This window comes from Aethalodelphis obliquidens, unplaced genomic scaffold (assembly GCF_003676395.1).
Source record: "Aethalodelphis obliquidens isolate GAN/ISIS:26980383/991018 unplaced genomic scaffold, ASM367639v1 scaffold46, whole genome shotgun sequence".
Classification (NCBI taxonomy): Eukaryota; Metazoa; Chordata; class Mammalia; order Artiodactyla; family Delphinidae; genus Aethalodelphis; species Aethalodelphis obliquidens.
In genome coordinates, this window is record NW_020837990.1 from 662,355 (window position 1) to 677,532 (window position 15,178).

Below are 15,178 nucleotides of genomic sequence, written 5' to 3' on the forward strand. Positions count from 1 at the left end.
TTCCCCAAATGGCGTGAGCAGTGACGTAATGGTAGTAAAAATACTTTAGGCTGCAGCGATACCCCTGATGTAATCTAAATAGGTCAGAATAGTCTAATATATTACGGCATAGAAGTAGACATTACACTTCTTGCCACTACTATGGATCTTAACTGTATCTGCGAAGCAATCCTAAGTTTCTCCATCCATAAAACAAGGATAATAATAGTATCCATCTCCCAGGGTAATTGTGAGAGTTAAATGAGACAATGGATACAAAGTTTTAGAACCATTTTGGCTACGGTAAATGCTTAATGAATTTAAGCTGTTAGTCTTAATAATATTAATAACGTTAATCTTGATAAGGTGGTCAGAGCAGTCTTTTCTAAAAAGGTGACATTTAAGCTGAAACGTGAAGGATGAGAAGGGACCAGCTTTGTGAAGAAAAAAGAGAAGACTATCCAAGCAGAGGGGTAAAAAAAGCAAAAGAGCTGAAGTAGAAAAGGGCCTGGCATAGTTCAGGATATGTAAACGGCGATGCAGAAGAAAACATGACAGCCTTCCCTTAGACCAATCTTAAGAGACCCAAACCAAAAATAACAAAGGACCTGCAGTTTAGTCCTAAAAACCTCAGCCCAAATCCATAATTCTGCCTTTATGCCTCCTTTTCTTTCTGCTCTCTTAAAAGAGCCAAGAGGAAATTTCTCTTTATCTCTTTCATATATTCTAACAACACTGGTTGCCTGAAGGCTCTATCTTTAAAATAACATGAAACCACAAGTCAGAAATTATCCAGACAATGGTAAAATTCTAGTGAGAATAAACTAGACTTCAGTTAAGTCATAGAAAAATCTTAGTAGGCCAGCGTACTGTGACATTTTCTTGAAAAACTATAGATCTTAAATCAATACACCAAAACTTAGGCAATATAACCCTAACAAGCTCCAGCCCAAATTCTGAAGAGTTTCTTTCTTGGTGATCCTACCTTATGCTCTACCAGGTTACTGATGGAGATCTAGTCCTGGCTGTTGGTGAAAGATCCTCCCTCCCCCTCCCCCCAGAAACCACTTATTTCTTTCCCTCTCACACCATAGAAGACTAGGGCCACCAGAAATACACCTTTAATAAAAGAACGTACATGTAAAAAATACAATTTTTCCAATAGGCAACAAGCACTCCTGACAATACCCTAGGCTTCGCTGAGTAATCTTAGGTTTTACACACTATGAAATAAACCCAGAATCGGCCTTTTGCTCAGCCTTACTGCTCCCAGCTCAGTAGGACCCACACCCTATCTAAACTCCAGGGTTCATACTCTACAGTTTGGTTTACCTGTCTGCTGCTGGGAGCCTCTCTCTGGTGCTTGGGTGGAAGATGCTGACGGCCAGCCGGAAGCAAACCTGCTTGCCATCTTTCAGCTGTTCCAGCAGATGGTTGCCGTATGAAGCGTAAGCTCTAAAAGATACAAATGCATTCCCCAAATGGCGTGAGCAGTGACGTAATAGTAGTAAAAATACTTTAGGCTGCAGCGATACCCCTGATGTAATCTAAATAGGTCAGAATAGTCTAATATATTACGGCATAAAAGTAGACATTACACTTCTCGCCACTACTATGGATCTTAACTGTATCTGCGAAGCAATCCTAAGTTTCTCCAGCCATAAAACAAGGATAATAATAGTATCCATCTCCCAGGGTAATTGTGAGAGTTAAATGAGACAATGGATACAGTTTTAGAACCATTTTGGCTACTATGGTAAATGCTTAATGAATTTAAGCTGTTAGTCTTAATAATACTAACAACATTATTGATAATATTAATAAGAGATAACACTATCATCATCATCGTTGTTGTTGGTAGCATAGCTCTGGCAAGTCTATATCAAACTCTAATTAACTGACTTTCTGCTGCTTACACTTTACTATACTCTGCTCTACCTGCTCTCTGGTGGAGCCTGGATCCTGGATTTCATGTAAAACATATTCATGGTGCTCCAGAAATAACTCCTTTCTCCATCTCTCATCTGTCATATTATGTGAGGCCTGCCCACAGTTCCTGTGCTAAAAGAAAACAAACACTGAACATCAATTGTCCAAGCGGTAGCGTCACGCCAGGGCAATAGTAAAAGCTTTAGTGAAGAGGCCAGAAGTAGTTTTAACAGGGCAGAATGGTCACAGAACAGGAGGACATTATATCTTTGCCCATTGTTATTGACCTTAACACTAAACCCCTGAAACAGTTACTACTTTGCCCTGTCAATCTTGAACCAAAACCTAAGGAATTTACTCTCTGTTACTTACTTCTCCCTATATTCTGCTTTACTTATTCTCTGGGAGAGGCTAGGTCTTGAATACCAAGTGAAACATACCGATGGCACTTCAGAAGCAACTCGTCTTTCAACCTCCCATTTCTCAAAAGATGAGGGCTGCTTGATACACTTGTTCTAAAGGAATAACAAAACACAAAACTAATTGTCTAAGCAAAAATTATAGGTTAGTGACAATACTGTACACTTCAGTGACAACTCTGAAATAATGATACCAGGGGAGGGTAATATAACAATTAGAGGTGTGCATGTGTGTGTTTAATATAAAATTTCCAAACATACATAAAAGTGGGGAAAAAATTAGTATAATAAGTCCCAAGATACCTATCACCCAGCACTGACAATTAGCAACATCATGTTTTTTGTTTTTGTTTTTTCTCTTAATTTTTATTGGAGTATGGTTGGTTTTACAAGGTTGTATTAGTTTCAGGTGTACAGCAAAGTGAGTCAGTTATACATACATCCACTCTTGTTTAGATTCTTTTCCTATAGGCCATTACAGAATATTGAGTAGAGTTCCCTGTGCTATACAGTAGGTCCTTATTAGTTATCTATTTTATATATAGTAGTGTGATATGTCAATCCCAATTTCCCAATTTGTCCCTCCCAGCAACATCATGTTTTTTCATCCATCTCTTCTCCCACTTTCTTTCCTGGAGTATTTTGAAGCAAATCCCAGATTATTCTGGCACTTTTTTTCTTTTGCATTTTTTGCATGGGGCAACTCTTTATTCAACAACACATTTCGAAGAAGATAAGGCAACAAGGCAATATTTTTATAATGTTGCTAGCATTTTCTCAGGTAAAGCCAGGAAAAAAGCTGTGTCATTTCCCAAAGTACTCCTACTCGATGTCCCCAATAACTCCATGCATAAATACTAGAAGTGGTGAAGTCTAGGATGTTTTGAGTGGCAAACAGCTTGTTTTTTCCTTCATCATAACTGGTTTGCAAATTTGATGTCTGGCTTTGGTGTACTGCTTCAGATGGCCAAGAGTAGAATTCCTTCAGTATGTATAAGACTAAATGTCAAAAGGCAAATTTGCTGAAGGACTTGAGTTTAAGAAGAACAATTTACGGATAACCAATCAACTTTATATAAAACCTATCTCTTATTTAACCCAAATGACAGAGGTATGCTTCCTCACCTGGTCTCTTTAGATCTGGCACATTCTGAAATAAATGAAGACATCATACTCTTAGCCTAACTCTAGAAGCTTTAATTCTATGTAGTCTACATACTAGCTAGCTTGGCAAGCTCCAGCCCAAATCTTAAGAAATTTCATCTGTTACTCTTTTAGAAAGTAGACAGCGCTCTCACTGTATTCTGCTCTACCTGTTCTCTAGGGGAGGCTTGGTCTTGCATTTTAGGTTTAACATTCTAATGACACCCCAGAGTCAATTCATCTCTCTCTCTCTCTTCTCTCATAAAAGATGACAGTTGCTTCAGAAACATGTTCAAAAGAAACAACAAAAACAGAAAACAAGTCGTCTAACCAGGGCAACATGCTAACCTTAATACTCTAGGCTTCAGTGAGAACTCCAGGGAAATGGCACCAGATGAGGCTATTCTGATACATTTTGGTTTGAACGAGGATGTTATACTTTTACCCCAACTCTAGAGATCTTAATTTTTAAGCCCCAAACATGTACAGAATAGTCTGACAACCCCCCCCCAAATTTTAAGTAATTTAGGATCTGCTAATTCTTCCTATAATATTCACGTAAGGGCAGTATGCTTGTGGTAATAATGTGGGCTTCAGCAAAAGTTATAGCATAATCTTAGTAAATTAGAATAGTCTGATTCCACAATAAGAATATGAATGTGATTTATCATCCTTCTGAATGACAGAACTGATCTGACTGATACAGTTCACTGAACAAGGATCTGATTCTATATTTCACATTACCAGTTGTTGAAAATGTATGAAATCCAGCTACTTTATTTTCTCTCTATCTCTTTCTGATTGTGCTCTACCTGATCTCTGATGAAGGCCTGGTCCTGAAGTTTAGGAGGCAGATACTGATAACCTGCCAGAGAAAAGTCTTCTCTCCCTTTCTCATTTGTCATATCACAATATGACTCCTTGAAGCGTACCTTCTAAGAGAGAAGAAAACATAAAGTGTAAATTGTTCAGTGTGAGTAACATGATAGCAATAATATTCTAGGCTCTATTGGGAGCCTTACAGTAATTTTTTCAACTCCAGATAATGTGAAACATTATGGAATAAAACAGAAAACCATACTTTTTGAAATCTAGCTAAGAACAATCTTGGAAAGTTCCAAACTAAACCCAAACAATGCAGTTCCTGATGGTCCCTCTCCTTTTTCTGCTCTACCTTGCCGTTGATGAATGCCTGATCTTGATGCCTGTGTAGAAGATCTTGATGGACATCCAGAGGAAGCACCTCTTCCCGACTCCTACCTATCAAAACTGATGCTGGCGGCTTCAAATTTGCTTTCTAAAAAAGAACAAATATAAAATAGCAATTGTTCAGTTAAGAAAGACAGGTTAATCAATAATACTTTAGGTTGCACTGAGAATTCAGGAGTTAACTGAGGTCAGAGTTTAATTGAACATCTTATAGAATAAATTAACACACTATACTCTATTCCCCATAAACCCAGCCACAACCCTAAGTAATTTACTTCCTGTTGATCCCTTTCTTCTTCCTCTTGGTCTACCTGATCTCTGGTGGAGGGCTGACCTTGGAACCTGGGTAAAAAATACTGTTGGACACTTGTGGGCCACTCTTTTTTCCCATCTTTCAGCTCTCAAAACAGATGACGGCTGCAAGAAATACTTTCCCTAATGAAGAAAATTGTTTAAAAAGCAAATTGTCCAGACAGGGGTAATATGCTGCTGACAATATTTTAACACTTAATAAGAACCCTGGACATTTATTTGATAAATCAATCAGTGAACTATTTTGTTCCAACTATGGCTCTCCAAATCAGCTGCAATATAGTCCTTGCAAATCCCACTACAAGCCTTAAAGAGCTTATTTCTTTTTGTTATATCTCCTTTCCACTCTATTTTACCTGATCTCTGGGTAGAAAATCCTGGTCCTGGCACTTGGGTTGAACATTCTGGTCTTTGAGAAGAACATGCTGGTCTGTGGGTAGAAAATCCTGGTCCTGGCATTTGGGTAGAACATTCTGGTCTTTGGGAAGAATATGCTGGTCTGTGGGTAGAAAAGCCTGGTTTTGGAGTAGAAAATCTTGGACTTCCAAAACAATATTCCCATCTTCTAGTTCAACACTCTGATCTTTCAGCATAACACTCTGAGTTTTGGTCTTAACAGCCTGGGCTTTGGGCTCAACAGCTTGGCCTTCCAGCTTGATATCCTGGGTACCGAGCCTCAGCTCAACACTCTGGGCTTCCAGCTCAACACTGCAGACGCCTGTCAAATCACCCTGGGTTTGCAGCAGGTCACCTGGGGCTTCTGGAAGATAATCCTGGGCTTCTGGCAGAACATCCTGGTGTAACTGCCTTACCTCTTCCTCTTCCATCACAGCAAATAATGGATTTTTGAATTGTACTTTCTAAAAGTGAACATAAACATCAAATATAGAATGGCAAGCAGCAGCAACACTGGGTTTTCTGCGAGATTCCTAAAATAATCTTAAAAGGATACGGTAGTCAAACAAATTACTAAAATAAAATGCAAAATTACAGTCTTTGCTCAACTCAATAGAACCTAAATCTACAGTCTCAAACCAGTACAAGAATACTGGCATCTCTAGTCCAAATCATAATTACTTTAATTTCTATTATACTATCTCCTTTCACTCTGCTTTACCTGAACTGTGCTGAAAGGTATATCCTTGTCTTCAAAAAGGAGATCCTGCTGGTCCCCCCAAGACAAATTCTTTTTCCCTTTCTTATCTATCATAATAGATGAAGATTCCTCAGTGTCAGGTTCCTAAAGAACACACAAACAAAAATGGAAAAGAAAAAAAAAAAACCAACCAAATGTATCTGTTACAGGTAGAAACAAGAATGCATGCAAAAGCATTAAGTTAGCACTCTTCCTCACACCATATATAAAAATTAACTCAAAATGGATTAAAGACCTAAATATGAGAGATAAAATTATAAAATTCTTAGAAGACATAGGATTAAGCAATGGCTTAATAGATACTGCACCAAAAGCACAGCAGCAAAAGAAAAACAGATAAATTAGACTATACCAAAACTAAAAATTTTGTGCTGCAAATGATAGCATTAAGAAAGTTAAATGACAACCCAGAGAATGGGAGAAAATACTTGCAATCAAGTATCTGATAAGAGACTTGTATTCATATAAAGAATTCTTATAACTTGATAATAAAAAGACAACTCAATTTAAAAATGGCACTACATTTGAATACAGATTTTCTCCACGAGAGATATATAAATGGGCAATAAGCACATGAAAAGATATTCAAGATGATCAGTCACTGGGAAAATACAAATCAAAAGTATGGAGAGATCCCACTTCACACCCACTAAGGTGGCTGTAAAAAAGATGGGCAATAACAAGTTTTGAAGACAATGTGGAGAAAATGGAACCCTCATACATTGTTGATGGAAAACACCTTGGCAGGGGCTTCCCTGGTGGCACGGTGGATAAGAATCTGCCTGCCAATGCAGGAGACAGAGGTTCGATCCCTGATCTGGGAAGATCCCACATGCCGTGGAGCAACTAAGCCTGTGCACCACAACTATTGAGCCTGTGCTCTAGAGCCCGCGAGCCACAGCTACTGAAGTCCGCGTGCCTAGAGCCTGTGCTCCGCAACAAGAGAAACCACCGCAATGAGAAGCCTGCACACCACAACAAAGAGTAGCCCCCGCTCACCGCAACTAGAGAAAAGCCCAAGTACGGTGATGACGATCCAACACAGCCAAAATTAATTTTAAAATTAATTAATTTTTTAAAAATTAAAAAAAACCGGGGCTTCCCTGGTGGCGCAGTGGTTGAGAGTCCGCCTGCCGATGCAGGGGACACGGGTTCATGCCCCGGTCCTGGAAGATCCCACATGCCGCGGAGCGGCTGGGCCCATGAGCCATGGCCGCTGGGCCTGCGTGTCCGGAGCCTGTGCTCCACGGCAGGAGAGGCCACAGCAGTGAGAGGCCCGCATACCGCAAAGAAAAAAATAAAAAAAAATTAAAAAAAACCACCTTGGCAGTTCCTCAAAATATTAAACATAGAGTTAACATGACCCAGAAATTCCACAACCAGAGAAATGAATGTCCGTACAAAAACATGTAAAAACTGCTTATAGCACAATTATTCATAAAAGCTAAGAAATGGAAACAACACAAATGTCTATCAACTGCTGAACTAAGTGTGACATACTGATGTACTGATACATGCTACAATGTGGACGAACTTTGAATACATTATGCAAAGTGAAAGAAGCCAGTCACAAAAGACGCCATATTATATTATTCCATTTATATGAAATGCCCAGAATAAGCAAATCTACAGAGACAGAAAGTAGTTTAGTGGTTGCTTAGTACTGGGGGTAGGGACAGGGAGGGACTGGGGAGTGACAGTTAACAGGTACGGGGTTTCTTTCAGGGGTGAAGAAAATCTTCTAAATTAGATTGTGGTGACAGTTGCACAACCCTGTGAATATACCAAAAACCTCTGAACTGTACACTTTAAGTGGGTGAATTGTGTGGTATGTGAATTATAGCTTAATAGAACTGTTAGAAAAAAAAAACTATTGGGCATTATAATCTTAATACTTAAACCCATCCTTAATTAGCTGTGGATAGTTCTAACAAGGCATCTTTTTTCCTCTACTCTTTACATTTCCCTACCTGATCTTCCATAAATGTCTGGTAATCTACAAGAGTTAAAAGACCTTGATGGGGCTTCCCTGGTGGCGCAGTGGTTGAGAGTCCGCCTGCCGATGCAGGGGACACGGGTTTGTGCCCCGGTCCGGGAGGATCCCACATACTGCGGAGCGGCTGGGCCCGTGAGCCGTGGCCGCTGAGCCTGCGCGTCCGGAGTCTGCGCGTCCGGAGCCTGTGCTTCGCAACGGGAGAGGCCACAGCAGTGAGAGGCCCGCGTACCACAAAAAAAAAAAAAAAAAAGACCTTGATGGACCTCAAAGAGCATTTCTCCTCTTATCCCTATATTTATCCTGGTGAATGATGGTTTCCTACAAAGTGCTTTCTGAAAAAAAAGAAAAATTAATACAAATATAAATGGTCTAGAGAAAGCAATATGCTCATGACACTAAGCTGAATTTTTGTGAAAGATCTGGAGCAATCCTAGCAGGTTATGGTAGTCTAATACAGAATATTGAGTTCTATTTCAAGTATACAAACAAGTCACTTACATATCAAACACATGGAAGTGAAATTCCTGGTAGGAGAATTTTTTTTTTAACATCTTTATTGGAGTATAATTGCTTTACATTGTTGTGTTAGTTTCTGCTGTATAACAAAGTGAATCAGCTATACATATACATATATCCCCGTATCCACTCCCTCTTGCGTCTCCCTCCCGCCCTCCCTATCCCACCCCTCTAGGTGGTCACAAAGCACGGAGCTGATCCTGGTAGGAGAATATTTTAACTTTATGAATGATAATTTGCCCCTATCCTAGCCAGTAACAATTTCAGAAGGCTTACAATTTTGTCTTGGTGATCTAACAGTGGGCAAGGCAAATATATCTCTTCTACGTTTATCTCTAAATCTGGAACAACCAGATGTCAGTCAAAATAAGTCTAACAAGAATACGAAACCAGAGTTCAACTGGGTTATAGATTGTTCTCCTTTCTGACTGGCAGCTTCCTCCTTCACACAACTGAATGGATAGAAAACTGTTCAGATTTGAGGGAAAGACTACGTACTTGATAAGAAAAGTTTCACTAATTTCTTAGATCATTCTCAATTATATGGAGTAGATTTGTTTGTGATGTTTTACCTGAAAAACACACATGCATTCTTTGGAAGCAAGCAGCTAGCCTGAATTCACCATCAACATCATAATGAATTACACTTAAATGGCACCTTTGACGTATCAAACTGGTTTACACAAGGATGTCATCTCAGACTTAATCCTCCTCCCTTCTACTGGAGAATTATTTCAGTCAGGCCTAGGAACAGTACTCTTTCTGGGAAAAACATCAGTTGAAAGATTTGAACATGCTCCACACAATGTGAAGTATCAGTCTCTAGGTTCTGATAACCCTTTTTTTTTCTGGTTTAAATAAAATGTGTCCAATCATCTCCTTTGAGCAGTACCGGGAAGTCAGTCTTATGGACCAAACTATAGTACTGCCAAATCCGTGGTAGAGGTATGAAAATTGTCAAGAAACTAAGTCAAGAATTTAGTTTCAAAAGAGTCTTAAGTCACAACAAGGCAATCCTAGAAAAAGGTAACCATACTTAATGCATCTAAGATGGAATGCCATATGTAGGCACACCCATGCCCACTTGTTTTTTATATTTAACTATAAATTTCTTAATTATCGCTGAAGAGGAAGGTATTATAGCTTAGTATTCTACCAACTGCAAACATATAAGAGACAAATGTCTTTGATGGTTGCACAGAGATACTTAAGGAAAAAATACAAAAATAAAATATAAACATATATGTAATCTAGGAAAATGTAAAAAAATACCAATTAGGAAGCAAAACTGAGAAAGAACTAAGCAAGAGACAGAGTTCTTAATGGTACCAAAAACAAAGAGTAAAAAAAGACTAATTAATGAGCCATTTTACTGATGCTGCCTATCAAAACTTGAAATTAATGCTAAAATTAAGTAAACACAGGAAAATACATGGGTTTAACATCCAAATTTGTGAACATGGAAATAAGGAGGCACCAAAACAATGCAATTTTACAAGCATAGCTTTAAATATTCTTTTAAGTCTAACTCCATATTTAGGTTCCAATTATTCACGCTAAACTTATTCTATATTTTGAATCAAAAGAATTTCTTTCTTTTTGAAAAATAATGGTATTGACTTCTTCCTGATTAAAAAATAAAATATATACATTATGGAAAATTTCTACAGTAAAGAAAACCAAGAGAAAAAAATAAAAATCACCTGTAATAACACTATCCAGAAATAATCAGTATTAACCTCTTGGTCCATTTCTTTCCAGGCCTTTCTCTGTGCTCATAGCATTCTCTCCCCATCTCGATATTTTGCTTTATTTTTTTCATAGCATTTATCATTTGAAATTATATTTTGCATTTATTTGCTTATTTATTATATGCTTCCCTACTAACACAGGAGCTCCTTGTCTACCTTTTCACCACTGTTAAGTCCTGCTTCTAGAACAATGCCTGGCAATCGTACACATCCCATAAATATTTATGGAATGAATTTTTTTAGTTGAGCTTACATTGTATCTAATTTTATATCCTACTTTTTCCACTTAACTTTATATCACAGACACTTTCCCTAGTCTTCAGATACCCTTTGAAAGCATGATATTTTTGATAATAGCTATAAACGAATATATCATAACTTTTAAACCGCTCCCTACTTTTGGATAATTAAGGTTATTTCCAATTATTTTTCAGGTCTAAATAATGTAGAGATGTAAATTAATCTTTATCCTATTTTTTAATCTGTATTTTTAGAAACAGCTCATTAGAATTTAATTTACCTCTTGGGTGGGAAAGTTTTTCTTTCGATCATCTGGAAACACCGATGCATTTTTTTTATTCACAGTTTTAAATGATGCCAGCCGTTGACGTGCTTCTTTCATGGTTTGACTAAGCTGCCAAAGAAAGCGGAAAAAAAGAAAAGAAAAACAGGCTAAAGTCTTAATACCAAATTCACTAAGTGTTCCAACAGGAAAACAGGCCCCTATTATTAAAAATTGCCAGACCTAAGACAAGAGGATTACTTGGAAAGGAGATTTTCTGATCTGCTAAGTGTATTTACAACATTATTTTCATTATCTTAAGAGACTGTATTTCATAACTTGATTTAAGTGCTGTTACTCAAATCGTTTTTTAATAATGTGGGCTTTATATTAAGTACGTACACAAAAATATTAGAACCTATAAGTCTGAATTTGGAAATTACTGAGCAGACACATTCCTTACCTTCTATCCGTCTTCTTAATAAAGAGTTACTTCTTCAACTGGTCCTTGCATGCCTGATCACTTTTATCACTCCTTGTAAGAAGACTCTCTATTCCTACCTAGTCCCCCTAAAATCCTTTTTTCCTATTTACATGAGTCTCTTCTTCACCCATAACATTTGAAAACTATAGTTATTTAGTCTTTTCTCAAATGTCTCTTCTTCCAGGAAGGCTTCCTAAGTTAATTTAGAGTACAAATTCAAACCTGTCAACAGACCAATTTGTTTCAGGTACTCTAGGTAACAATTGATAATAAATATTAATATTAAATATGTTAATTTTGTGTTCATTCCTTATCTCTACCTAGCAATTTCAGTAAGTATCTATTTTGACTTCTTTTTCAGAGAAGCACACAGCCTATTTTACATTTCACATATCTGCATAAAATGTTCCTTTAAGGAAAATACAGAAAAGCACATCCCTATACTACTCAGTGAAATTATGGCAAAGCCAGGACCAATTCTTACCCATCCAATGAAAGTTTAATGACATCATTTCTCCCTTAAAGGGAAATAATGACTGTGATTTACAGATATAAATTACAAATATTTTATGATATTTACTAATAGTGACCTAGAGATAAAAACACTCTCTTGCTAACAGCCCGGTTTCCTTACAGCATTATCACCTCTGTTTTGTCCTTGTTTCTAGAAGGTCTATACCTCTAGCCAGAGAAATCAGTTTGAAACATTACTCTTTATTTTACTAAGAGGAGGACTTCTAAATTTGGTTAGTGCAGAGTGGCTAAAGGGGTCAAGATAGAGTTAATCACAATGCAAAAACGGATAGTATATCTGCAGTTGAAGTTATGAAAAAATACAAAGCCATGAACATGCTTATTTTTACTCCTTGCCAAGTGTGGTAGACATTATTGCCCTGCATAAAGTGACCAAGGATGCAAAATACTTGCTGTAACAGATTTAAAATAAGAGTACATAATCTTCATTTTCCATCAAGTCCAAACCCCTATTAGTTGCAGATTGATTTTAGTCTCTTAAGCAGGATATTTCAACTGCTCCAGCAGTTGGACTAAACATTACGTTCAGTTTTTCTGTCTTTATCAAAACCCTTCATCAAATCAACCCAAAGATCCTTTCAATGACCTGCTATGAGGACTGTAGTAGGCTGAATAATGGCCACCCAAAGATATCAGGTCTTAATCCCTGAAACGTTACTTTATAAGGAGAAAGGGCCTTTGCACGTGTGATTAAGTTGAGGATCTTGAGATGAGGAGATAATCCTGGATTATCCAGACGGGCACTAAATGCCATCACAAGTGTTTTTATAAGAGAGGTAGAGGAAGATCAGACATATGGAAGAAGTGATGTGAAGATGGAGGCAGAGATGGGTCTGATGTGGTCACAAGCAAAGGAATGCCAGCAGACACCAAAAGCTTCAAGAGTCAAGGAACAAATTCTCCCTAGAATCTGCGGACACCTGGATTTTGACTCAGTGAAACTGATTTTGGACTTCTGGCCTCCACAACTGTAAGAGAATAAGTTTCTGTCATTTTAAGCTACTAAGTTTGGGGTAATTCGTTACAGCAGCCACAGGAAACTAATACAAAGACCAAAGTTAATGTTAATAAGCACTAAACAAAACACAGAAGACAGGAGGATGGTAAAAATCAAATTATGTAAAATGAACAGGCAGAGAAGTACGTTCCTCTTATTGTAAGATAATGGTGATCACTACATATATTGGTGACTGTGTGTGTGTATATATATGCATTTGTATGTGTATATATATACATATACATTTACATATGTAAGTTTAAACACATATACATGTTGTGTTTGTAACTACTCAAAACATAAAATTTGACCAAAAGTCTTGTCTTTTCTTTTTCTTTTTGGGGGGCCGTGCCATGCAGCTTGCGTGATAGTCCCCCAACCAGGGATTGAACCCAGGGCCACGGTACCGAGTCCTAACCACTGGACTGCCAGGGAACTCCCCCAAAAGTCTTTTCTGTACTAGAAGCTTAGACACAATTTTCATTCCTTTGTAGCTGTTGTTATCAGCAAAGACTGGCACTGAATCGCTAACCAAGACTTAAAACTTCCCTGATGGAAATAAATTATTATATAATTACATAGAAAACCCAGCTATCAATAAGCAAAGGTAGTTCTGACCAATAAAATTAAAATGTACTATATAAACAAATTTTGAGATTTAAATAAACAAATTTTGAGACTTAAATCTTAAAATCTAATGCAAACACTGATCATACATTAAAATGTAAAACTTCAAACAAATATGTAGGATGAAATTTGACAAATATAGATATCTACTGTGATACTGTTCCCCACTCATTGTTCATATTTTCTTCAGTTCTTTTTAATTTATTCAGACAATTAGGAATTTATATGGAACTATATAAATGAAACAATGTGGTAATAACATGTAGGTCATGGGAAAAGACTATAGATGAGATCTAACATTTATAGAATTTCACCTCTTGTACTGCCATGGAGGCCTAATACCTATGTCTTTAAATGTATGTTAATGCCATAAAAATCTAGCCAAAGTTGAATTCTATCCAAGTACAATATAGTTTATTTGCAAAAGATAACATATTGATTTTTCAGTGTGTTAGACTTTTCTACAGCCACAAAAATACCATACACATAAAAACTCACATGAGGCCCTTAGCATAGTCTATGAACCCCAATGTAGTACATCAATATACCTTTAAGTAGGAGTACCAAGCTAGAGGCTGGCCAGTAACCTAGACCTAATGCAAAAAGGCAGGATGGGCCAATAAAGATTCCTTACCTTACATAATGAACAAGGAAGTGTTCAGAGAAAAAGTCAGAGACAGGAGCTGGACCTAAAAGATCCTAAGCTGGAGAAAAGAGGCTAAAGGAGCCTCAGGTATGCCAAAGTTTTGGAGCTGTGATGATGAAAATACCAGTTAATAGTAGAAAAATAAGTAAAGAAGAGAGAACGCATGTAGAGACAGGATGACCAACTCTCAGTTTGCCTGAAACTGTCCCAAAGGAGTTAGTGCTTGAACTCTGCCTCATTGTCTAGTTCTTGGCGACATCTAGTGGATAGAAACTGCAACAAAAACAGTAAGATTAAAAAAATTTGAGCATCTATTGTCATGGTGTTGAATGGGCAAAAGTTTACAGGCTTAAAGTAGTTTAAGTCACTGAACATTCCTCAGTAGTGCATCTTCTTTTAAGAAAAAAACAGGGTTGGGAATTCCCTGGCTGTCCAGTGGTTAGGACTCCGCGCTTGTACGGCTGGGGGCACGGGTTCGATCCCTGGTTGGGGAACTAAGATCCCACATGCCACAAGGCACAGCCAAAAAAAAAAAAGAAAAGAAAAAAACAGTATAAAAACTTTTTAGATTTGGGGAACATTTAAGGCTTTTCATAACATGATTTTTTCCTACCCGTCTAACCTCATTTTCTGTTGCTTTACCCTGTACACTATCAATTAGAAAGGTTCCATTACTTATTAGCAAATATATTGGGTTGGCCAGAAAGTTTGTTTGGGTTTTTGTAAGCTGTTACAGAAAAACCTGAACGAACTTTCTGGCCAACCCAATACTAAGCTCATTACATATTCTAGACTTTTTACTATTCCTCCTATCTCAAAGTTCTTTTGAATTTACCAATTAAATTCAGTTTACCAATTCAAAATACACAGCTCAATTCCACCTCTTCCAGGAATTCTTCCCAAACTATTTCCTTGGAATTAAAAAAATTTTGAATTTCCACTGCACAAATTTATCAACAATGCAGCAAATATCTCCAT

The 15,178-nt window shown here is 37.4% G+C and overlaps 1 protein-coding gene across 7 annotated transcripts in view; it reads right to left on the bottom strand.

Annotated features, from left to right (window-relative positions):
* CCDC15 (coiled-coil domain containing 15) overlaps window positions 1–15,178 on the bottom strand; it is a 60,826-nt gene that overhangs the window by 37,634 nt on the left and 8,014 nt on the right. For 3 of the 7 annotated variants that reach the window (XM_027081910.1, XM_027081909.1, XM_027081908.1), the window contains exons 5-12: window positions 10,931–11,044; window positions 6,109–6,231; window positions 5,348–5,851; window positions 4,645–4,767; window positions 4,283–4,405; window positions 2,349–2,423; window positions 1,918–2,040; window positions 1,312–1,434 (exon numbers count right to left, since the gene is read on the bottom strand). In XM_027081910.1, the coding sequence (XP_026937711.1) occupies window positions 1,312–1,434; window positions 1,918–2,040; window positions 2,349–2,423; window positions 4,283–4,405; window positions 4,645–4,767; window positions 5,348–5,851; window positions 6,109–6,231; window positions 10,931–11,044 (1,308 nt within the window). The remainder of the gene's footprint in view (window positions 1–1,311; window positions 1,435–1,917; window positions 2,041–2,348; window positions 2,424–4,282; window positions 4,406–4,644; window positions 4,768–5,347; window positions 5,852–6,108; window positions 6,232–10,930; window positions 11,045–15,178) is intronic. The other 4 variants (XM_027081913.1, XM_027081914.1, XM_027081912.1 and 1 more) reach the window with 4 other exon arrangements.